This window comes from Pelodiscus sinensis, chromosome 28 (assembly GCF_052426305.1).
Source record: "Pelodiscus sinensis isolate ZL-2025 chromosome 28, ASM5242630v1, whole genome shotgun sequence".
In the NCBI taxonomy this organism is placed as follows: Eukaryota; Metazoa; Chordata; order Testudines; family Trionychidae; genus Pelodiscus; species Pelodiscus sinensis.
The window spans coordinates 12,056,348-12,079,268 of record NC_143079.1 but is presented as its reverse complement, the minus strand read 5'-3'; the positions used below and the strand labels follow the sequence as shown (position 1 = coordinate 12,079,268).

At 67.1% G+C, this 22,921-nt stretch overlaps 3 protein-coding genes across 4 annotated transcripts; 1 reads left to right on the top strand and 2 right to left on the bottom strand.

Annotated features, from left to right (window-relative positions):
* Positions 1-1,053: 1,053 nt before the first annotated feature.
* On the bottom strand, positions 1,054-6,153 carry LOC102444713 (E3 ubiquitin-protein ligase MARCHF5-like). 2 transcript variants are annotated; one of them, XM_075911093.2, is made up of 6 exons: positions 5,963-6,153; positions 3,240-3,442; positions 2,773-2,903; positions 1,964-2,138; positions 1,531-1,691; positions 1,054-1,353 (listed from the first exon to the last, which is right to left on the bottom strand). In XM_075911093.2, the coding sequence occupies exons 1-6, from the start codon at positions 6,136-6,138 to the stop codon at positions 1,207-1,209; spliced, it is 993 nt and encodes a 330-aa protein (XP_075767208.2). In that variant the 5' UTR covers positions 6,139-6,153; the 3' UTR covers positions 1,054-1,206. The 2 variants fall into 2 exon arrangements, with proteins under 2 accessions (XP_075767208.2, XP_075767209.2); XM_075911094.2 differs by lacking the exon at positions 5,963-6,153 and adding an exon at positions 5,136-5,931.
* A 270-nt stretch (positions 6,154-6,423) lies between these two features.
* Positions 6,424-16,806, top strand: ACTR1B (actin related protein 1B). The gene is made up of 11 exons (XM_075911092.2): positions 6,424-6,640; positions 10,155-10,219; positions 10,992-11,067; positions 11,657-11,782; positions 12,434-12,558; positions 12,920-13,136; positions 13,408-13,500; positions 13,756-13,930; positions 14,727-14,788; positions 15,451-15,491; positions 15,651-16,806. The coding sequence occupies exons 1-11, from the start codon at positions 6,593-6,595 to the stop codon at positions 15,751-15,753; spliced, it is 1,131 nt and encodes a 376-aa protein (XP_075767207.1). The 5' UTR covers positions 6,424-6,592; the 3' UTR covers positions 15,754-16,806.
* Positions 16,807-18,492: 1,686 nt separating this feature from the next.
* On the bottom strand, positions 18,493-22,644 carry COX5B (cytochrome c oxidase subunit 5B). The gene is made up of 4 exons (XM_075911095.2): positions 22,263-22,644; positions 19,641-19,711; positions 19,108-19,207; positions 18,493-18,717 (listed from the first exon to the last, which is right to left on the bottom strand). Exons 1-4 carry the CDS (start codon positions 22,360-22,362, stop codon positions 18,605-18,607), a joined length of 384 nt encoding a protein of 127 aa, XP_075767210.1. The 5' UTR covers positions 22,363-22,644; the 3' UTR covers positions 18,493-18,604.
* Positions 22,645-22,921: the final 277 nt, after the last annotated feature.

The following is a 22,921-nucleotide window of genomic DNA, read 5'->3' as shown; positions in this document are numbered from 1 at the left end:
TCCCCGCTTCCCCCCGCGTGGCACGGCGCCACCGCCCTCCCCGCTTCCCCCCGCGTGGCACGGCGCCACCGCCCTCCCCGCCACGTGGCACAGAGCCACCGCCCTCCCCACTCTGCAGATGTGGGGCCAGGGACTGCTATTGGGGCTGGAGGCAAAGGGCACAAGAGCCCTGCCCCATCCCCAGGCCAGCATCACTGACCTGAGTGCCAGGGCCTCGCAGAGGTGATGGGCACCTGTCACTCTCGGGCGGGTCTCTGTGGGGCCTGGCAGCGTCCCAGAACCTGCTCCAAGCGCTGGGATCCGCGTCCTAAAGCCAGTCCAGCCGCGCCCACCTGAGCCAGCCAAGCGGGCCGTGGGGCGGCTCTAGAGGGGCGGCCCTAGGCGGGTGGGCCCACTGGTGGTTTCCAGGCACACGTGGCGTGAGCTTCGTGCACCAATCCAGAGCCCATCTCAAGTCACTCCGTGCACGGCCAGTGCGTGGCGGGCTGGGGCAGGAGAGGCCCAGGGAGCTCTGGCTGGAGATGTGGGCTCTGGGGAAGGGCTGAAGGGTCTGGGGTGCAGGCTCCCCTGAGCCCTCTCTCACCGCAGCAGCTTGAGCCAGCAGACAAGGGCCTCTCCCCGGGTGCAGCACCTGTCCCCAGCCAGGGCAGATCCATGCTAGGCTGGGTGGGGAGAGGGAAATGGCACCTCTCCCCTGGCAGCTCCAGCTGGGGCCCAGTGGGCAGAACCTCTCCCCTTGCCCCGGCAGCTCCGGGCTGGCGCCAGCGGGCAAGCACCTCCGCCCCGCCCCTGGCAGATCCGCGCTGGGGCCAAGCGCCTCCGGCGAGGGGCTGGTGGCTAGGGGTGGCCCTGGCAGCTTCGGGGCTGGGAAGAGGCAGCTCGTCTCGCTGCAGCCCTGGACTGTCCAGCCCAGTACCCGCACGGCCCGGGGACCAGCAGCTCCGCCGGCAATGCTGGCTGGGGGAGAGACCCACTCAGGCGGCAGCAGGGAGCCCCAGGGCGGGAAGCTGCCCCCCCCCCCCCCCCCCCCCAGGAACAGCACAGACACACCCGGGATTTCAAGTGGCTATTTATAAAGGGGGAGGAAGATGGGGGACTCTGGGGGGGCACCCAGGCTGTCGAAGGGAAGCCCCCCGCTGTGACTGCAGGGCACAGCGCCAGTGGCCACGGAGCTGGGGGTGACCAGGCAGGGGCCGGGCGCCAGGCCTAGCTGGCCTGGCCTGGGGCAGCGGTGCCCCGCTCCGGGCCTGGCTCCAGGAAGTCGAGGATGCGCCGGTTGGCCTGGAGCAGGTACTGCTGCTGTTTGAAGTAGACTTTGAGCGCGCCCTTGATGGCCACGAAGGTGATTCCGCCCTGCAGAGGAGGGGAGGCGATGAAGCCAGCTCCTGTGCCAGCCCCGGGCACCAGGCCCGGTGGTACCAAGCCCTGGGCTCCCTCCGAGCTCGGGCTCTGCCCTTGCCCCGGCCCCCGCCGCAGCAGGGGGCCTCTGCTGGAGCCTCAGCCCCGGGCCAGGGCCCTGCCCAGACTCACCAGGATGGTGCGCTGCAGGCTAGAGTCCACGCGCCGGAAGAGGAGCCTGCCTGCCAGGCTGGCGACGGTGGGGAACACCAGGGCCCCGCACAGCGTGCGCGAGAGGGACGGGTGCTCACTCTGGGGACGGGACTCGGCCAGCGGCCCCGGGCGCCCGATCCCTAGATGAGGGAAGGAAGGGGAAACTGAGGCACTGATCGGTCCCTGCCACTTGGCCGGAGGCTCAGACCTGAACTGCTCCCCACGCCTCCGCCCCAGCGTCTGCCCCTTGTCGCTGTCTCCCCACCACCAGGCCCATCTCTACTGCCCCGCTTCCCCTCCCCCAACAGGTCTGCCCCTCAAATCTTTCCCTGCCACCCCCCCCCCCCCGGGAATCCCCTTCCCCGGTGACCCCCCCCCCCGGGGCAGCCCCCTTCCCCGGCGATGCACGCACCTGGCACCAGGGCCTGCAGCTTGCTGCAGTGCTTCTGCCAGAGGCGCAGCGCATGGTCCTCCCAGCGGATCAGCCTGCCCAGCACCAGCATGACGGGGATGGTGGGCAGCCCCATGAGCAGGAAGAGGGGGTCGGCCCGCTCCATCACGTCCAGCCCCTTCTTATGGCCGACCACCTGCAGCCAGGGAGCAGGCGGCTAAGTGCCCGGGAGAGCTGGGCTCCCGCACTGGCGGGCCCGGGAGCAAGGCCAGTGGCACGCCAGCAGCATGGGCACCGAGTCGCCTTCCCCAGCTGGGAGCGCAGGGCTATTTGGAACCACTGGCAGTGCCAGCTTCCTCTGGGCACCACCCTGCCCACGCCAGCCACGTGGCCCCAGCTGTGCCCGCGCACAGATATCCTGGCACCACCCTGCCCACGCCAGCCACGTGGCCCCAGCCGTGCCCTCACACAGATATCCTGGCACCACCCTGCCCACGCCAGCCACGTGGCCCCAGCCGTGCCCGCGCACAGATATCCTGGCACCACCCTGCCCACGCCAGCCAAGTGGCCCCAGCCGTGCCTGCGCACAGATATCCTGGCACCACCCTGCCCACGCCAGCCACGTGGCCCCAGCTGTGCCCTCGCACAGATACCCTGGCACCACCCTGCCCACGCCAGCCACGTGGCCCCAGCTGTGCCCTCCCGCAGCCAGCCTGGCACGCAGCAGCACCCTTTGAAGCAGTGGCTCCAGCGCTCTTGCCTCTGTTCCAGAGCCTGGCAGAACCAGACCTGGCTCAGCTCAGGCGCCATTCAGCCCCTCCTGCTGTTACCTGCATCACAGTGACGGCCCCATAGGTGACAGCTGACCAGTACACCGTGCCCACCACGATGCCAGCCATGGCAAAGGGGCTGGCTCTGGACAGGACCCGATCCACCTGGTGGAGGAAATACACCAGGGGCCCTGCAGGGAGATCAGAAAATCAGGCCACAACCCCCACCTCCCCCGGTACTCCTTGGGCCAGCCCCATGTCCCCCCAGGGACAGACCCCAAGCTCCCAGCCCTTCCCTGCCAGGCCGGCAGGAACTTCCCCAGCCCATTTCACAGGCCACGTGGACTAGTGGGCAGAGCACAAGGTCAGGAGCCAGGGACATGCCCAGGCTGGGCCTGTGCCAACCTCTGTGCCCTGGACCCCTGCCCCTCACTAGCCCCTTCAAACCCACCGGCCCCATCTCCCAGCCCCGCTCGGGGCAACCCAGGCCAGGCGGCTCAGGGGCCAGCTGGGCCTGCGGCGCTCACCCAGCGTGGGGAAGACGATGTGGTACTCGGTGCCGCACTGCGGGCAGCTCACACTGCCCGTGCTGTTGCCCTTCTGCTTCTCGTCCAGCCAGCGCTGCAGGCAGGCCTGGTGGATCCATTTGGTGGAGCCTTTACAGCGGCAGGGGCAGACCCACTCGGCCGCCTGGTCCTCCCGCTCCGTGGCGAAACAGACCCAGCAGTGCCTGCCGAGGGCACCAGGCGCGTCAGGGCCCCGGGCTCCCCCTGCAGAGCAGGGCAGGTGCCAGGGCGAACCTCTGGGGCACCCAGCACCTCTAATGCCCACCCCAGGGCAGGGAATCAGTGCCCCCCACAGCACCCAGCACCCCGCTACCACCCAGCGTGCCCCTCAGAACTCCCCAGAGCCCCCCACAGCACCCAGTGCCCCGCCACCACCCAGCGTGCCTCTCAGAACTCTCCAGTGCCCCCCACAACACCCAGTGCCCCGCCACCACCCAGCGTGCTCCCCAGAACTCCCCAGTGCCCCCCACAGCACCCAGTGCCCCGCCACCACCCAGCGTGCCTCTCAGAACTCTCCAGTGCCCCCCACAACACCCAGTGCCCCGCCACCACCCAGCGTGCTCCCCAGAACTCCCCAGTGCCCCCCACAGCACCCAGTGCCCCGCCACCACCCAGCGTGCCCCTCAGAACTCTCCAGTGCCCCCCATAACACCCAGTGCCCCGCCACCACCCAGCGTGCCCCTCAGAACTCCCCAGTGCCCCCCACAACACCCAGTGCCCCGCTACCACCCAGCGTGCCTCTCAGAACTCTCCAGTGCCCCCCACAACACCCAGTGCCCCGCCACCACCCAGCGTGCTCCCCAGAACTCCCCAGTGCCCCCCACAACACCCAGTGCCCCGCTACCACCCAGCGTGCTCCCCAGAACTCCCCAGTGCCCCCCACAACACCCAGTGCCCCGCTACCACCCAGCGTGCCTCTCAGAACTCCCCAGTGCCCCCCACAACACCCAGTGCCCCGCCACCACCCAGCGTGCTCCCCAGAACTCCCCAGTGCCCCCCACAGCACCCAGTGCCCCGCCACCACCCAGCGTGCCCCTCAGAACTCCCCAGTGCCCCCCACAGCACCCAGTGCCCCGCCACCACCCAGCGTGCCTCTCAGAACTCTCCAGTGCCCCCCTCAACACCCAGTGCCCCGCCACCACCCAGCGTGCTCCCCAGAACTCCCCAGTGTCCTCCCCAGCGCCCCCCACAGCACCCAGTGCCCCGCCACCACCCAGCGTGCTCCCCAGAACTCCCCAGTGCCCCCCACAGCACCCAGTGCCCCGTCACCACCCAGCGTGCTCCCCAGAACTCCCCAGTGCCCCCCACAACACCCAGTGCCCCGTCAACACCCAGCGTGCCCCTCAGAACTCCCCAGTGCCCCCCACAGCACCCAGCACCCTGCCACCACCCAGCGTGCACCCCAGAACTCCCCAGTGCCCCCACCGCCACCCAGCGTGCCCCTCAGAACCCCCCAGCGCCCCCGCCACCACCCAGCGTGCCCCTCAGATCCCCCCAGTGTCTCCCCAGCACCCACCCCAGGACCCCCCTAGGATCCAGCACCCTACCACCACCCAGCGTGCCCCCCAGAATCCTCAGGGTCTCCCCGGCCCCCAGCGCCGACCCCCCGTGCCTCCCCAGCACCCAGGGCCCCACCAGGATCCAGCACCCAGCTCCCGGTGCCCCCCCGGCCAGACCCTGCCCCCACTCCTGGACCCAGACAGCAGAGATCGGCCCCCTGCTGGGACCCCAGAGCCGCCCAAAGGAGGACGCGGCAGCGCCGCCGGGGGACCCGGGTGCTCCGCGCCGGGAGGGGGGCAGGTCCCGGCACCGGGGGGCGGGGGTTCAGGCCGGACCAGGGACCCCCCCCGCGCTCACCTCTCCTCGGCCGGCTGGGCCATGGCGAGCGGAGCGGAGCGGAGCGGGCCGGTCGCACCCCGGCCCCCCCGGGCGCTGCGCGGCTCCTTCCGCTCCCGGCGGCCCGGCCCCGGGGCGGCGCCGCAGCGCGGAGCCCGGCCCTGCGCAGCGCACACGCAGCCCCGCCCGCCCGGGCCCGGCGGCTCTACCCGCTAGGCCCTACTGCCCCAAGGCAGCGGAGTCTGCGCCTGGCGCAGGCATGGCCCGTTTGGGTCGCGGGTAGCGAACAACTCGGGCCCCTGGGCGGCAGCGCCAGAGACTTGGCTGGGAGCCCGGGTCCAGGCCTTGCACCCGGCCCCGGGACCCTCCGCCGCCCCCTCGCAGCGGGCCCCGCCAGGCGAGTGTCCAGTGTCTGCCCTCGGCGAAGCCGGGCTGGACACGGAGCGCGCCCTGCGCCTTCGGGGATGGCTGAGAAAAGCGCAGGCGGGGTCCCCCCGGCTTCTGTGCACAGGTGCCCCTGGGTCCCGCCAACCGCTCTGCACGAAGGCGGAGGAGCTCGCAGGGCCCAGGCCTCCCTGGGAAAGTCCCAGGAGCTGCCCAGGCCAGCCCCGCAGCCCTCTGATCTGCGGGGAAGGGGGACACGCCGGGCTGGGACGAGGCTCACGGGGCCCCAAGTTCTTGCTGCCTGTGCCCCAGGAAACACACGGCCCCGTGCTCAGGCAGGGCCCGCCCCGAAACTCAACGGAGACCAGCTGGGGCTTCCCCTCTCTGCCCTTTGGCTCAAGGGATCAGACCAGCGGCATCTTCCTCCCGCAGCGCACTGCAGCCTAGGGGGGAAATGCAGCCACCTCTGGGGTGGAATCACCAGCAGTGCAAGGCAGCGGGTCGCCCCCGGGAACTGCTCCTGAGGGGCGCAGGGCCTGTCCCCGGGCCCCCTGCGCGGGCAGGGGCTGTAGGAGCCCCGTGCAGAAAGGCTCCTGATTCCCTGCCCCCGGCCTGTGTGGGAGAGGGATGCGCTGCACATGCGCACAGGCCTCCCGTGTCTCCTGCCCACCCTCCAGGCCCTGGGCGGGGCAGGCAACCGTGCACTGGCCCTTTAAGAGCAGAGCGATGACATCACCCTCCCTCCGCCGAGCAACCCGGCTTGATGCGGAAGGCCCGCCCCCGCCGCCGCGCCCCATTGGGTGGCTGTCAAACCTGTCGCCCCGCCTCCCCTGCGGGCCCCTTCGGCTTCCGCCTGTCACTCGAGCTCAAGGGAGGCGCCGATTGGCTGCTGGGGGCCCGCCCCTTGAGAGGCTGCCGAGGGCAGGTTCGGTTGCGCAGGGCGGGTGGTTGCGGGGCCGCAGCAGCGAGTGAGACTCAGCGAGCCCGGAACCGCGTCCCCCGCCCCGCGGTCGGCCCCGCCCCCACAGCCCCCCCCCGCGCGGCCCGGCCCGGCCCCGCCCCCCCCCACAGGCCCCCCGCCGCGCGGCCCGGCCATGGAGTCCTACGACATCATCGCCAACCAGCCCGTGGTCATCGACAACGTGAGCCCGGGGGCGGGGGGGGCAGTGGGGGGGGGGGGGGTCTGAGCCCAGGGATGGGGGAGGGGAGGGGGCAGGGGGCGGGTGGGGGGGGAGCGGCAGGGGGGGGGGGCTGGGGGGGGGGGGGCTGAGCCCAGGGATGTGGTGGGGGGGCAGTGGGGGGCGGGGGGGGTCTGGGGGGGCTGAGCCCAGGGATGGGGGGGGGGGCAGTGGGGGGGTGTGGGGGGGCTGAGCCCAGGGATGTGGTGGGGGGGGTGGGGGGGTGGGGGGGCTGAGCCCAGGGATGTGGTGGGGGGGCAGTGGGGGGGGGGTCTGGGGGGCTGAGCCCAGGGATGGGGCGGGGAGGGCAGTGGGGGGGTGGCCTGGGGGGGGGGGTTGAGCCCAGGGATGGTGGGGGGGAGGGGGCAGTGTGGGGGTGGCCCGGGGGGGGCTGAGCCCAGGGACGGCACGGGGGGGGGGGGCACTGAGCCCAGGGATGGCGCGGGGGAGGGGGCAGTGGGGGGGTGGCCCAGGGAGGGGGGGGAGGGGGCTGAGCCCAGGGATGGTGGGGGGGGAGGGGGCAGTGTGGGGGTGGCCTGGGGGGGGGGGGGGTTGAGCCCAGAGATGGCATGGGAGGGGGGGAGCCTGAAGTGCCTGGAAGTGACCAGGTCCTCAGTGGGTGGGGGCGGGGTGGGGGGCGATGGGGGCAGATCTCGTTGTGATCAGTATGTCCGCCCCCCCCCCCACACACACACTGGGACACTGCCTGCTCGCCCTGCGCTGCAGGCTCCCCAGGGCAGGGCCCTGCTGGATGTGGGCAACCCCCGGCATGGGCGCTGGAAGGGCCTGGGGGTCGCCAGCGCCAGGGTGGGCTGCCAGCCTGAGGCTCTTGGTGCCCTTCACGAGTCTCCAGCTGCTTTCCAGCCGCCCTGGAACAGGTCACCACCCGGCGCCGGGGATCCCCTCTGGTGTGCAACGCCTGGCGTGGCTGCGCCTCCGCTAACCTCTCAGAATGCCCCGGGCACAGCCCTGGAGCCAGGGCCGCAGCCCTTCCACCCACGCTGCTCCCCCAGCATCCCTAAGCATCAGCTTCCGCCTGGGAGATGAGCGTGCTCTGCGGCGCTGTAGCACCCTTCTCCCTGCCTGCCAGGCTGCTGGGCATTTCTCCTGCTGCGGACGAGCTGACTCAGCCCAGCTAAGATCTTCCTCACTTCTCTCTGTCTGGGTCCCTTGGCTCAGAACCGTCCTCTGCATGTGAATGGGCTCTGCCTTCCTTCGGCAGCTGCGTGTGGCTTGGCCACGGAACCTCTCCCACGGGAGAGAGGCTCTGTGCAAAGATCGGGTCACGGAGTTTGGCTAGGAGCATCCGGCCAGGCTTTCCAAGGGTCCCCGCCGCAGAATCCGGGGGCCAGTGATGCTGCTTGCATGTGGTCTCTTCCTCTGGGGATCCAAGTGCATGGGGAGTTCAGCTCTCCAGCCAGCCACGCCTTAACTGAAAGTGTCTAGCCCTTCCGGCCTTCTATTCTAGCTGGGTGCTACCAGACAGGGCAAGCAAAGTCCTCTGACATCCCCATCTGGGCAGGGCGACGATTTCCTTGCCCCTAGCTTACCATGTGCCCGGTGTTTTCCTTTGCACGTGACGGCAGGGACACAGCGCAGGCTATGGGCTATGTTCTCTGGCAGTGCGGCTCTCCGGGTGTTCCAGTGCACAGGAGGTGCAGAAGGCCACACTTGCGCTGTGTGTGTGTGTAACGCGCCTGCCAGGGCAGGGAAAGGGTGTGGTTGGGAAGAGTTCTCGCTTGCTCATGCTGTGAATCGAACGCGGCAGAGGGAGGAGAGGCTGGCGAGCCAGCGATGGCTTTTGGCGCTGTTCCTGGGAGGTTGGCAGGGCAGAGCTGGCCTCTGGTGACGGCGCCTCTCCCTGGTGGCTGCTCTGCTTACAGTGGGGTTTTGCAGCAGCCCTGCTGAGATGCAGCGCTCAGCGTAAGCTCCTTGTTCAAAGGGCGTTTCCACACAGGCGTGTTTGTCTTCTAGCCAGCCTTGTGCCTGCAGCTGCTGGCTGCCTCTGTCTTTAGCCAGCTCACTGGTAGTGCCTTCACTGCTTCCCAGAACACGAGGGCTCGGGGAACAGGCAGCAGGTCGCGTGCCGTGCAGCCTGTGGAACTCACTGCCAGGGGATGCTGTGAAGGTCAAGACTAACTGGGCTCAGAAAGATCAGTTCCTGGGCGCTCGGCCCATCAGTGGCTCTTAGCCAGGATGGGGGGCTCTGGGTGTTCCTCGGCTTCTGCGACTGGGTGCCAGGGAATGGCCTGATCTGCTCGTTTCCTTGGAAGCGCCTGGCGCTGGCCGTTCCCAGCAGAGAGGACCCTGGGCCAGGTCTGACCCCGTCTGGCCATTCTGATGTCCCTGAGACTCCCAAGATTCTGCTCCTGGCTCTGCCACTCGTTCCACGTGACCTTGGCTGTGTTGCTTCCCTGCTTGGTGCCTCAGTTTCCCTATTTGTGACCCTGGCCTGCCTGCTGGGAAGGCATGTTGCTGGAGCAGCTGGCACTGCAGAGGGAGAGGGAATGCTGCCAGGCCCATTGGGACTCATGGCTCTTCTTGCGGTCATTGGCAATGTGAGCCAGGCTCTGCCTGGGGGCAGCCTGGCCTGGGGGCGGAGCGGGGGAAGGGGGCAGCCTGGCTGGGGGGAGCGGGGGGGGGCACAGGGGGGGCGACCAAGTGGGGGGAGGGGGACCGAGCAGGGGGAGGGGCAGCTTGGGGGGGGGGCAGAGCAGGGAAACGTTGGATTGGCCGGAGAGCTGGGACTCGTGGGAAGCATCTGCCTCCACCTCGCTGCCTTGGCTGGGGATCTCCCCGGCCCTGCCCCCTGACAGCAGGGCTGCGCCTGGGCACCTGGTCCCCGCAGGCGTGAGGTGTGGGGCGGAGTGGAGCCCCTTGTGGGGCAGGATAGGCCTCGGTAGCCCGGCCATCCCAGCCCCAGAAGGAGCGCCCCAGCAGCAGGCAGACCTCCCTGTGGCCAGGGCTCACGGACCCTTTCTTGGGGTCTGTGCCCTGAACCCCCGTCCCGCTGGGGCACAAGCCCCCCGGCTAGCGCAGAGCTCTGGGGCGCAGGTGGGCGGGAGGGGCTGCTGGGGGCCAGAGGGTGTGTATGGCAGTGACCCTTCTAGCCCCCGCGCTGGCGTTTGGGGGCTCTCTTAGCTAGACTCAAGGGGGGTTGGGCTCGGTCCCACCTGGCCTGGGGCCCGGCTGGCTGTGCAGTGCGGGTGCCCGGGCGAGGGGCTGGCTACCTCCTGCCGTGGGGCCGGGAGACGGACTGGGGCGGGGCGGCTTCCCTTCGGCCTGCTGGGCCCCTCGGCGTGTTGGTCCTCGCAGGCCTGGCCGGGCCATTCTCCCTGTTGGACCGATGGCAGCTGGCGGAGCTGGCCCAGGGCTGAGCTGCAGGTGGTGCTGACCCTGGGCAGCCGTGTCCCGGGTGTCCCTTGCCTGCGAGCTGGGGCCTGGACGGGCGTCTTAACGGCTCTTTGTGGTTCCCCAGGGCTCGGGGGTTGTCAAGGCCGGCTTTGCTGGAGACCAGATCCCCAAGTACTGCTTCCCGAACTAGTGAGTACCCGGCCGGGCGCAGAGGGGCCTCACGCAGCGGGGGGCTTGGGGGCGGGCTCCCTCCGGGGCAGTGGAGCTGGGGCTGAGCCCCAGCCAGCTCAGCACTTCCCCTGGCGCTCTGCCCGCCTGCGCACCGAGCTGTCTCCTGTCGCCTCCGCCAGCATCCGAGGTCCCACGCGCGGCTCGGGGGGCAGACGGGGAGATCTCTCCCCAAGCCTGGACAATGCCGGGGCGGGGGGCCCCCATCCTGCCTGCCACAGCATGGAGCTGCCATGGCCGGGGAAAGGAGCCCTCCTCACCGTCCAGCAGAGAGCCCCCCCAGGGAAGCCTAGGCCCCAACCTTGGGGGATCCCAGCCCTGAGCACGCTCCTGCACCCCAAAGTCACAGCCCAGCCCAGAGCTTCTGCCCCGCAACCCTGCCAGAGCCCTTACACTCCTGCACCCCACGCTGAGCCCCCGCCACACTCGGAACCCCTGGGGCCACGCCCGTCACGTGACTGTCTCTAGGTGCCGCGCTGCGGGGGAGATGGGAGGGAGCCGTGGCCCTTGGGGGCGGGAGGGATCCCTCACCCGGCCGGGTCCGTGCTCCCACAGGGGGCATGTCTGGGACGTGGCAGCCGCTGTCGTCTGACGCCGACGCCAGCGACCGCCTCCTAGGCTGGGGCTTGTCTGTTCTACCCGGAGCTGGAGCCGCTTGGCCCCTTGGGGGGGCTGGGAGGGGCTAGCGGAGAGCCGTGCGCCTGCAGCCCACTAACGGGGTCTCTCTCGCCAGTGTGGGGCGCCCGAAGCACGTCCGGGTGATGGCGGGGGCGCTGGAGGGGGATCTCTTCATCGGCCCCAAGGCAGAGGTAATGGTGCTCCCAGGCCTCTCGGGGGCTCTCCCCTGCCCCACGCCAGGTCAGGCGGAACAGGCAGGGGCCGGTCTCCAGCGGCAGGGCGGGGGGGACGTCAGAAGTGCCCAGCGCCCCAGGCACATGCAGCAGTCTCCAGTGGCCAGGTGCATTGTGGGAGTGGGGCCTGGCTGTTCGGTGTGCCCTGGGGGCTCTTGCGAAGCCCTGCGACCTGCCTTCCCCTGCAGCCTACACCCGGGGGTGCTGCCAGGCCCGGAGAGCAGCTACCCTGAGTTTGCTCCTCGGCCACCTGCCCCTTGGGCAGGGCTCGTGGCTCTCAGAAGTCTCCCCTGCTGCTGCAGGGCTGGCTCCAGGGCGGCACGGGGGGGGGGGGTACTGCTGGGGCAGGGGCTCCGTGGGGCGCTCTCCCTTAGTCAGGGCTGGCCCCTGGGCGGCACGGGGGGGGGTACTGCTGGGGCACGGGCTCCGTGGGGCACTCTCCCCTAGTCAGGGCTGGCCCCAGGGCGGCACAGGCGGGGGGGGCTGGGCTGCCTTGGCCTCCCATTCCAGGTGTGTGGTGACTGGTTCCATCTCCCTCTGGCGCCAGGAGCACCGGGGCCTGCTGTCCATCCGCTACCCCATGGAGCACGGCATCGTGCGGGACTGGAACGACATGGAGCGGATCTGGCAGTACGTGTACTCCAAGGACCAGCTGCAGACCTTCTCCGAAGAGGTACTGGGCTGTGGCGGGTCCGGGCGCCTGGTGTCACCTCGCTGCTGGCCCAGGCTGTCTCCGCGTGGGCACGGCCGACGCAGCAGTGTCTGGGCTGGGGCTGGATACAAGACCTGTGCAGGCAGGGGCTGCTCCCCGTGGGTGCTGAGGGACCTGGAGGTCCCCTCAGTGTGGGCCTCCTGCTGGACTGCCCCATAGCAAGCGTGGCCGGGGGGCACTGGGTCCAGCTTCCCTACCCTGTGTGGGGGCTTTAATTCCCCTCTCCGCCCCCGAGTTTGGGCTCTGCTGATCTGTCCTGCAGCCAGTGGCCAGGAGCTACCTGGTGTGTTCTAGGGAGGGGGGCTTAGACACCTGGCTGAGACCCTCCAGCTCGTGTCACCCCGAGTGACTGTGGGGAGGTGAATTCAGTCCCTCCATCTGGCCTGGCTTTGCGCTGGCATCCTGCAGGAGAGAGGCCCCGCTCCCCGGCTGGCCCCGCTCCCCGGCTGGCCCCGCTCCCCGGCTGGCCTGCTCCCGGGTTCTGCTTGGCCCCAGGACACTGGCAGCCAAGGCTGTGCACGAGGCACCTCCCTGGGCGGCAGCCTCCGCCGTGGGTCAGCGGCTGGGGGAGGGACTCCCCGCCCCGTCTCTAACTGGGCGTCCTGCCCCCAGCACCCGGTTCTGCTGACAGAAGCCCCCCTAAACCCCTGCAAGAACCGTGAGAAGGCAGCCGAAGTTTTCTTCGAGACCTTCAATGTTCCGGCGCTTTTCATCTCCATGCAGGCCGTCCTCAGCCTGTGAGTACCGGCGCTGCCCTCGCTGAGCCCGCGGGGCCCCAGGCCTGGGGCAGCCAGGAGCAGGGGGTGGGCCCTTTCAGGTGCTGTGGGATCAGCCCCAGGCAACTTGTGATTGGGGCAAAAGACGCTGCAGATTCTGGGCCAGCGTCCTGGGACCGACCCTCTGCCGTGGCAGTTAATTCGGGCGCCTGAACGGCTCCGTTGCTGGGGGCTGCTCTGTCGCTCCCCAGAGGTGGCCGCCTCTTGTGGCAGGATGGAGCTGACCTGGCTGGGCGTGCGTCTCGGGGGTGTTCTCTGCTGATCAGACATAAGGCACCGGTGTCCCGAGCTCATGGGGTCTGGGTGTCTCCCTCTGCTCCAGCTACGCCACGGGCCGCACGACGGGGGTTGTGCTGGACGCAGGGGATGGCGTCACGCACGCGGTGCCCATCTACGAGGGCTTCGCCATGCCGCACTCCATCATGCGGGTGGACGTGGCCGGGCGGGACGTCTCGCGCTACCTCCGCCTGCTGCTGCGCAAGGAGGGCTCCGACTTCCACACCTCGGCCGAGTTCGAGGTGGTGAAGATGATAAAGGAGGTAGGGACGGGAGCGCCAGGGCTGGGGGTGCCAGGCAGGGCCAAGCTGCTCTCCACCAGGGAGCCAGTCCTGGCATCGCGCTCTGCAGGCCAAGTGCTGCCGGGGGGACAGGGCAGATGCCCAGGGCTGCAGCTGTCAGACAGGTGCCAAGCTCCGCTCTGCCTGTCTGTGCCCTGGAACACCTGCCCGGTCAGCCTCAGCCTCGCGCCTGGCGCACGGGGGGGGAAGGGCTCAGTCCTGGCTGGCCACTCACCTGCTCTCCCTGGCACAGCGGGCCTGCTACCTGTCCATTAACCCCCAGAAGGACGAGGCGCTGGAGACGGAGAAGGTGCAGTACACCCTGCCGGATGGGAGCACCCTGGAGGTAAGGGCCGGGCTGTGGGGAGATCTGTGGGTTTGGTTCCTGGGCGACTGAGCAGGTGGATGGGGGGCAGCTGGTCTCCAAGGCGCCATGTCTCTTGGGGAACCAGCCGCCGGCCCTGGCTGCGTGATGCTGCCCCAGGGCAGAGTCTGAGGAATGGGTGAGATCCCTGGAGTCAGTCACGTCCCCTCGGCCCCCTTCCCGGGCCCCTGTGCAGCGAACAGCCCAGAGAGCAGGGCCAACGTTGCTCTCTGGCAGGTGGGCCCGGCCCGCTTCCGCGCCCCGGAGCTGCTCTTCCAGCCGGACCTGGTGGGGGACGAGAGCGAAGGGATCCACGAGGTCCTGGCCTTCGCCATCCAGAAATCCGACATGGACCTGCGGCGGACGCTCTTCGCCAACATCGTGCTGTCTGGCGGCTCCACGCTCTTCAAAGGTACGGCCCCTCGCCAGCACCTGGCCTGCTCCCGGGAGAGCCTCCCCCGCCCTGGCCAGGGCCTGCAGCTGGGGCCACCTGCCACGCCCGGCTTTCCCTGCCCCCTCGCCAACAGCCTGGCACCCGGGATCCTGTCCAGCCTGGCACCTGCCTCACACCTTGGCCAGCAGAGGCAGGGGGCCCTGACCCACTCGGCTCGGTCACCAAGGCAGGGGAATGATTCCTTCTGACCCTTGCGGAGCTGCGCCCGGGCCCTGGAGCGCGGCGCCTGGGAAACTTCCTCCTGCTTTAGCTGTGGGAAGCCCAGAGAGCAGAGTGGCAGGGCCCTGACATTTCTGCCTCTCCAACAGCGATGATCCCTAGCCCCTGGGGGAAACCGAGGCACATGCTACCCCAGGCCGAGCCTGCAGCTTTGCCTAGCAGAGGGTTCTCTCACCTCAGCTTGTGCTTGCGACGAGCCATGGGGTGCTTTGGCCGGGTCTGTCCCGAAGTGCCTGGTGAATCACCGGGCTGCTGCTGGGCTCTTGTGGCGCGCTGGGCTGTTGGCAGGGAGGGCGGGTGCCCAGCTGGCTCTTTGGGGCAGGGGGCCCCTCCCAGGCGCACAGCTCATCCCCCAGGAGCTGCCACCTGCCCGCCCCCTGAGTTCCCAGCTGGGAGCCTCATGCTTGGGGCCCAGCTGTGCAGCCCTGGGGGGCAGCAGGAGAGTGTAACACAGGGCGAGGCCCGAGAGCCTGGCTTCGTGCTGGTGCATGGGGAGCCCTATGGAATGGGGTTAACGCCTCTGTTCCCCCTTCAGGGTTTGGGGACCGGCTGCTCAGCGAGGTGAAGAAACTCGCTCCCAAGGACGTCAAAATCAAGGTGAGGTTTGGCAGCCGCCCAGCGCCCCCCAGCCCGGCCCTGCAGCTGCTTCCACTGGGATCTGAACGACCAGTCAGCTGTCCAATAAGCAACTGCTCATCCGAGAGTCCCCCCTCCTTGATCAGAACGAGGGTGCGGGGAGGAGGGCGCTTCGAAGAGGCAGCGCCGCGTGGAGCCTGGGGTCACCTGGGGACTCCGCCGCTGACCCTGGGAAACCGCCGCGGGGGCTGCGTGAGCCCCCCACTGGCCCATGCCCCCCCCCCCCGGTGCTTCTGCCTTTGACGTGGGAGAACAGGCCTGGGGCTGTCGCTACGCTTGGAAGGCGCCGGCGCCGATCCGCCAACCGCTGGACTGGCCAGTTCATCTAAATGTAACATCCCTATTGGCACCCTGGCACCTCTGCCGTCCGCTGTGGTGTGCGGTGCCTGGTGCCTCCTGCCTGGCCAGTCCGTTACCCGGGCTCCCAATCCCTGCCCGCCTGAACCACGCCCCCTGGGCCTGGGCCACCCCTCCCCCGTGAGCAGCCACCTGGGCTCCAGGGAATCCCCCCGTAGGTGTGGGTGTCCGGCCGGGTGAGGGGGGGGTCCATGGACTGGGTGCTGAGCCCCGTTCAGGGCTCGGGGAGTGCGGTTTCCCTGGGCTGATCCTCTGCTTCCTTCCAGATCTCGGCCCCGCAGGAGCGGCTGTACTCCACGTGGATCGGGTGAGTGGCGGGGCCTGGGCCTCTACTCTGGGGGAGGGCAGACCCGAGCCAGGCCTGCTGGGCCCAGGGCAGACTCGCTCTGTTGGAAGGGAGAGGCGGAGCCCTGGGCCTGTCCCTGGCAGGCCTCCAGCCCCTGCTGACTCTGGCTTTCCCCTGCAGTGGCTCCATCCTGGCCTCGCTGGACACCTTCAAGAAGATGTGGGTGTCCAAGAAGGAGTACGAGGAGGACGGGGCGCGGGCCATCCACCGCAAGACGTTCTAGGGCGGGGCCTGCGGGTGCGGCTGGGGCAGGGTGTGTCCTTCCATCGCCACTTTCCAATCCAGGGCTGCCAGTGCCACCCCTCCCCCCAGGCTGTGCCCTCGCTGCATCAGCATCGGGCAGCCCCGGGCAGGTGGGGCAGCCCCCTCAGCTGGACCTCAGAGCCGCTCGTCTCTGCGCACATGGCCCCGGGCCAGGCCTTGATCCCTGCTGCACCTATGGGGCTGGGCACCTGCTGGCAATGCCACAGCCCCCAAGGGGTCTCCAGCCATCTCCTGCTGCTTTCAGAGCTCCTCCGGCCTGGCCGCCAGCCCAGGGTGTCCCAGCGCACTCAGGGACCATTGGGAGCCTGGCAGGGGCACCTTAGGACAGCCAGCCCATGGGAGCTGGGTTTCAGCCTGAGGGTACACGGGGTTGCCAGTCCCAGGCTGGGTCCTGCCCGGGCACATAGATCTAGCCCCCATGGGATGGCTGCCCTTTGCTCCCCCGGCTCCTGAGCCGCAGGGACTAAGCACCAGGGGCATGAGGTTCTCAGCTCCCCCTGCTCAGGGCTGAGGCCAGGCCCCTTCCAACGCGGCCCTGAGCAGCTGGCTCTGCCTGGCTCCACAGGCCCCTGCCCAGCGTGGTGCCGCTCTGCTCTGGGCACGTTTGTTCAGACTCTTGCCCCCAAGGCCTGCTGGGGGCTACCCTCCCCCAGCCCTGGTGTCACACTCAGCCCAGCTTGCCATCCTGGCTGAAGTGAGCACAGCCTGGGGGCAGGACTGTGGGACGGGCACTTAGCCCATGGGCAGGGCTGTACCAACCTTGGATTGGAAAGGGGTGAACCCTGAACTTTTTTTAAAAGAACTAAGTGAACTGCCCCAGAGCACAACAAAGGGCCCAGCTCAGCCCCAGCGGCCTGTATCTCGGCTTATCCCTGCTACCTACCTGCTGGGCAGCTGCTGGTGCCCGGGCCGCCTGGGAAGCCCCTGCCCCAGCCTGGCTGCAATGTACAAACTCAACACAGTTGCCTGTATTTTTTTTTGTAAATCCATTATAGTAATAACTATAAATTAAGCCCCTTGGCCTTGTCTCTGTCCTGGATACCCCCCCCCCCCCCCCCCCCCGGTGCTCAGTGGGGGCCCTGGGCTCAAGTACTAGGAGCTGAGCTGCAGGGGAGCTGGCTGAAGGGTTTTGTCCTGGGTGGAGGGTGCTTTGGTTTTGGGGCCACGCTGGGCCTGGCCCAGAGCAGGGACTTACACCCAGTGCTCTACCCAGGGCCTTAACTTCTCCCCCTGCCCAGCACCCTTGGCCTTGACAGCAGGCCTGGCCCCCCCAGCAATCTGAGGCAGCTCTCAGCCGGCAGCTAGAAAAGGTGCATTAGGTGACCAGGAAGAGCAGCCTGGTCAGCCCAGGAGCAGCCTGTACAAGCGGCCTGGGAAGAGGGGTTGGAGAGCCAGGGCCCTGCTCCCCAAGCCTGCTCAGGCTATGAGGGGCACTGGCCATTGGGTGGGTGTAGGGGGTTGGGGCAGCCTCTCTCCAAGGAAGAGCCACCCCCAATTCCCCTCACCATCTGGCATTAGCACATCTGGCCTAGGGAAACTGAGGCACTCTCATGGGGTTACTGTAGGACAGTAGAACTCAGGGCCCTGCTCCCACTCCCAGCAGGGCCGTGCCCCTACTGATCCCTCCCCTCCGTGTTGCCACAAGGGGGCAGCCTCCTCCAGAGATGCTGAGCCAGGCCCTGCAGCTCCACTGTATTCCCCCCAGCCTTTGCTGGCTGAGCCTAGGGCAGGGCCCTCTAGGGCTACGCCTGCTGCTGCCTGTGGAACCAGCTTCTCTGAAACCCCAGGCTGTGGTGCCAGGCCCAGCCACCGCCCTCACCCCGCCTAGTTCCTGTGCAGCTGGTCCCTGCCTGCCCTGGCCTGTGGGAGCCAGGCCCCCAGCTGCTGCCTTACCAGCCCTGCAGAGGGGCACAGGTGTGTGCTGCCTGCGCCCAGACAGCAACGTGCCTGCATAGAAGGGCTGTGTTCACCGCCCCCCCCCCCCAACGCACACACTTGCTCCAGGGAGCTGCTGAGGGAAACAGACCAGGGGGGTTGTGGGCTCAGGAACCCAGCCCCCGCCTCCCTTTGGTCCCCCCCTCATCCAGCAGCCCCCAAGGGCCTCAGGACCAGCCCACTCCCTCGCCCCAAAGTGCAGAGCACCCGGTCTGCAGGCCTGTCTCCGCTCAGGCAACCCAGGTCCCACACTGCAGCCAGGCCAGGCCCTGCTAGACCAAGCTACACAGAGGGCAGCTGTGGGGTGGGGCCTGGGAGGTGAGAACAGGCTGCAGGTGAAGAGACAATGCCATGCCTGGGGTGAGGGGGAGCAAGCATGGCCAGCAGCTGCCCTGTGGGCCAGAGGGACCTGGGGTCTCCCCTTCCCCTGTAGGAGCTAGTCTGTGGGGTGGAGTATTAACCCTCCCACACTGGGATGCAGTGGGTTGGGCACCCAGCCTGGCACAGGGCTTTGAACACCAGGCCCTTGACAGACCCCTAAGCCCACTTCCTGCTCCCTCTGCCAGCGGACAACAGCACCCTGCCCTCGGCCAAGCTCCCGCTGCAGGGCCCATGCAGGTTCCGCCGGCCCAGGGAAGGGTTGGCATCTCCCTCACGTGGACCAGCCTGAGGCAGGCCCACTGCAGGCCAGTAGAGGGAGCAGGGAGCCCTCCCCTGTGCATGCAGCCTGGACGCTGGCCAAAGGAAGCAGCCCAGACACAGGTAGGGGCAAGGCCTTGAACAGCAACTCTTTATTGAAACCACACAACATTGCAGAGCAGCAGGCAGCGGGGCCTGGGGTCCGAAGGAGCAGAGACAGGAGGGTCAGGGCACCCTCAGTGCAGCAGCTCGTGGGGGACCAGCTTGTAATGGGCCCCACAGGAGGGGCAGCGCTGGGGCTCCCCCTTGTGCAGCCAGAACCAGATCACACAGCTGTTGTCCTCTTCACCTGGGTGGGGAGACGGGAGGGTTAGTGAGAGGTCTCTGGGGCTGGAGCACAGGACTTGGGGGGGTGGGGGGAAGCACCGCTGGCTGCCAGCAGAGCCCGGCTCAGGGACACCCATCAGCAAGGGGAAATGGGCACCAGACAGCATCACACGCTGCACTAGCCAGAGCAGGGCTGCCACGTCCTTCGGGGGCCAGGTAACAGCATGGCTGGCTCGGCTCCCGCTGGAACGCCCGGGGAGCTCAGGGGCCCAGTCGTTGGTTCCAGAGGCCAGAGCAAAGCCCTGTGAGCCCAGCAGCCAGCTCCCACCTTCCCGCAGAGCAGCACAGCAGTGCCAGGCCCTCCCAGCACCACGGGGCATGTTCTGTTCACCCGTCTGCCCCGGTCACTCACAGATGCAGCCCACAATCCTCTTGCTGGAGATGGAGGAGACTAGGTGGGGATCCTCCTTGGTCCCTGAATAGCGCTTTGGTGGGAGGATGTTGTACGGATCCTAGAGGGAGCGCGGAACCATTAGCCAGGGCTGAGCACGCCTCCCATGCCAGAGCTACAACTGGGCCCAATGGCTCCCAGGCCATCAGCCCCCAGCACCAGCTGGTCTGCTCCCACACCCAGGCCCGGCTCTGGAAGCTGTGGCTGGATGCTGGTTCCACGCCATGCGGCACTGAGCAGCACAAACCCAGGGATACAGGAGACCAGTGAAGCCCCTGCTCAGCTTGTCTCATTCTAAAACTAGGATCCCCCTGGCCCACCCTGTCAATGATTTCACCCGCCTATCACAGCGGGAGCCTGAGGCAGTGAGCGAGAGCATGGTGCCGTGGTTAGGCTGCTTGGTGACGGTGAATCAAGGAGGGTGGGCTAGAGATGGAGTATCAGCGGGGGAGAGGCTGGCATTCGGGGACCCATTTCAGGGTGGCTCTGCTCACCTGTCCCTTTTCCATGGCCTGCATGACTTTCCTCTCCAGGCCTGTTGCCTGCTCTTCATCAGTGGGGATACCTGGGCATGGGGGAGAGAACAGCCAGGCGTGAGGATCCTCACCAGGAACAGATCCCTCCCGCCCCATGCACCCCTCTGGCACCGGGCAGAACGGAACAGCTGGGCCCCCCCCATCACCAGGAAGAGGCAGATACCAGTAACGAGGGATTCCAGCCTTGGATGTGCAGCTAGCTGGATTGTGATGACCAGGAGAACCTCATGGTGATTTGCCTGCTGGGCATGGCTCTCTCCAGACAGGCTGATGTACAGTGCTGAGGGGCCAGCGGCTGTGGGAGGTGTAGGTACCATTGACATAGGGAAGGAGGGGGCCTGGAGTCCAAATTTGGGATGGTAGGTAGGAGATTGAAGTCCAGGATCTCCATGGTAGCAGTCTCTGAAATGCTTCCAGGTCCACATGCAGTGTCTCAATGCGTGGAAGAGACAAGGGAGCAGGGAGGAGGCTGTTAGGAGCCTCTACAGCCAGGGCAGCATCCAGCTAAACCAAACCAGGCTGTGCAGGGGAGTGGGAAAGGCGGTACAGCTGCATTTCAGTGCAGATGGGGCAGTGGAGAGCATGGCTTAGAGCCATCCCTTAGGAGAGGACCTACTAATGTGACACTATCCTAGTACAGGGGAGAAGACAGGAGTGGATGCAAGCGGGAACTGAAGTCAAAGGAAAGAGCCCCATTCAAATGACATCACATGAAGGCAGACAGTGACTAATTTGGTAAGTGCTAGGAGCCTAAACACTCAGGCTACGTCTAGACTGGCCTCTAATTCCGGAAAAGTCATGCAAAGCAGGTAAGTCAGAATAGGGAAATCCGCGGGGGGATTTAAATAAATATGTCCGCCGCTTTTTTTCCGGCTTGGGGAAAAGCCGGAAAAAAGCGTCTAGACTGATGCGATCCTCCGGAATAAAGCCCTTTTCCGGAGAATCTCTTATTCCTACTTGAAAGTAGGAATAAGAGATCCTCCGGAAAAGGGCTTTATTCCGGAGGATCGCGCCAGTCTAGACGCTTTTTTCCGGCTTGGGGAAAAGCCGGAAAAAAAGCGGCGGACATGTTTATTTAAATCCCCCGTGGATTTCCCTATTCTGACTTACCTGCTTTGCATGACTTTTCCGGAATTAGAGGCCAGTCTAGATGTAGCCTCAGATGGGTGAACATGAGCACCTGGTATTGAATGAGGAGGTTGAGATAATCAGCATCAGAAAAACTTGTCAGGACACCAATACTCAATGGCTCATGGAAATACTAGAGTACAAGAGTCACACAGCGTGGAGTAGTTCGTACTGGTGGGGGATGGCTCTAATGGCCCAAACTAAAAGTAAAGTCCAAATTAAAATAAGAGAAACAGTAAGAGGCCCAGAGTAAGGGAGGCATAAGCAAAACAGCCTGTTAAAGTGGAAATCAAATCCCAAAGAAAACAAGGAACTCACTCTGGCAAGTCACATGCAGGCCAGAAAAACTATTTGAAGTGCAACTAGCAAAAGACCAAAAGTCTATCACAAGCAGGAAGCTGCCAAGCAGCCAGTGGGGCCACTGGACCATCCAGATGCTAAAGCAGCACTCAAGGAAGACAAGGCCATTGCAAAAAATTCATTTAGTTTCTCCGTAACCGTCTCCACAGCAGAGGATGCGAGGGACATTCCCATACCAAAGCCATTCATTGTAGGTGACACATCTGAGGAGCTGTCCCAGGTTAAGGTGTTAGCAGAGGGGGTGGTAGAACAAACTGCTAAATTACACACTAATAAGCAGGTATTCACCCAAAAGTTCTGAGAAACACAATCATGAAATTGCGGAACTACTAATTGTGGTATGTAACCTATAACATCAATCAGCTTCTGTACCAGACGACTGGAGGACAGCTAATGTAACACCAATTATTTTAAAAAAGCTCCAGAGATGATCCTGGCAATTACAGGCCAGTAAGCCTCAGTTCGGGACCAGGATTCAAACTAGAATAAAGAACAGAATGATCAGACAGATGAACACAGTATGTTCGGAGAGCATCAAGGTGGCTTTTGTAAGACCCCGCACGTCACTAACCTATTACAATTCTTCCCACCGGGTGGTGGGGCAAAGAACATGGACAAGGGCTGTCCAGTGGCTACACTGTACTTGGACTTCGGAAAAACCTCTCACAAGGTCCCTCGCCAAAGGCTCTTAAGCAAAGTCAATCGCCCCGGGCGAAGAGGGAGTCGCTCTCGGATCCGTGGCCAAACCTGCGGGCGGCAGCGCCACGGGGGGAGCCCGGGACCGAGCGGCGGGTGCGAGTCAGCGCCGAGAAACGCGAAGCCCCCGAGACGGGTCTGAACACCCCCCCCTCTGAGCCCCCCCCCCGTCCCGAGCCCCCCCTCCGGGACCCCCCCTTCAGAACTCCCCCCCCCCGTCCCGAGCCCCCCTCCGGGACCCCCCCTTCAGAACTCCCCCCCCCCGTCCCGAGCCCCCCCCTCCGGGACCCCCCCTTCAGAACTCCCCCGCTCCCGTCCCGAGCCCCCCCGGGATTCCCCGAGCCCCCCTCCGGGACCCCCCTCCGAGGCTCCCCCCGCTCCCGCCCCGCCCCTCACCTCCGGACGCCAGGGCGCGGGCGGGGGCGCGCAGCGGCGCGGGCGGGGGGCGGCGCAGGGCCCGCAGGGCGCCGCTCACACGCAGTAACCTTGACGCCATGGCGCGAGCAGACTGAACCGGGCGCTCGCGGATGGAGGCTTCCTTCCGGGAGATGGCCGGAAACGGGGCAGGACTTCCGGGGCACGTGAGCGGAGACCGCCTCTCCGGTGCCTCCTGTGACCAATCAGCGCCACTCACGGGTTCACGTGACCAGGAGGTGAGGCTGGGCTGGGCCAGGCGCGCAGCTCCCTGCCACGTGACGGAGGGTGGGGCGGGGTAGACTCGTTGGCCCCGCCCCCTGCTGGGGTCTTCCCGGCTTGTCCCGCACTCGCTCGCGGGGCGGGGCTTCCCACTGGCCCCGCCCCTTGTCCCCCGCAGGGTTCGCGGCACCCCGAGGTGCTGGGGGCAGTTGGGGTGGGGCCGCCCCTCCTCTTGCCCCGCCCGCTGCCCCTCCCCCTCCTCTTGCCCCTGCTCGTGCCCCGCCCGCTGCCCCTCCCCCTCCTCGTGCCCCGCCCGCTGCCCCTCCCCCTCCTCGTGCCCCGCCCGCTGGTCCTGCCCCTCCCCCTCCTCTTGCCCCTGCTCATGCCCCGCCCGCTGCCCCTCCCCCGCGGCGTTGGCG

What these genes read in the sequence shown, in the direction of transcription:
- LOC102444713 (XM_075911093.2), bottom strand. Translation starts at nt 6,138, where the DNA reads ATGTGCAGCGCATCCCTCTCCCACACAGGCCGGGGGCAGGGAATCAGG. An exon ending in CATCGTCTTCCCCACGCTGG is followed by an intron (nt 2,904 to 3,239) that starts GTGAGCGCCGCA and finishes ATCTCCCTGCAG; the next exon opens with GGCCCCTGGTGTATTTCCTC. An exon ending in GCCTGCAGCGCACCATCCTG is followed by an intron (nt 1,354 to 1,530) that starts GTGAGTCTGGGC and finishes CCTCCTCTGCAG; the next exon opens with GGCGGAATCACCTTCGTGGC.
- ACTR1B (XM_075911092.2), top strand. Translation starts at nt 6,593, where the DNA reads ATGGAGTCCTACGACATCATCGCCAACCAGCCCGTGGTCATCGACAAC. An exon ending in ATGCAGGCCGTCCTCAGCCT is followed by an intron (nt 12,559 to 12,919) that starts GTGAGTACCGGC and finishes CCTCTGCTCCAG; the next exon opens with CTACGCCACGGGCCGCACGA. An exon ending in CTGTACTCCACGTGGATCGG is followed by an intron (nt 15,492 to 15,650) that starts GTGAGTGGCGGG and finishes TTTCCCCTGCAG; the next exon opens with TGGCTCCATCCTGGCCTCGC.
- COX5B (XM_075911095.2), bottom strand. Translation starts at nt 22,362, where the DNA reads ATGGCGTCAAGGTTACTGCGTGTGAGCGGCGCCCTGCGGGCCCTGCGC. An exon ending in AGGCCATGGAAAAGGGACAG is followed by an intron (nt 19,208 to 19,640) that starts GTGAGCAGAGCC and finishes CGCTCCCTCTAG; the next exon opens with GATCCGTACAACATCCTCCC. An exon ending in GAGGATTGTGGGCTGCATCT is followed by an intron (nt 18,718 to 19,107) that starts GTGAGTGACCGG and finishes CTCCCCACCCAG; the next exon opens with GTGAAGAGGACAACAGCTGT.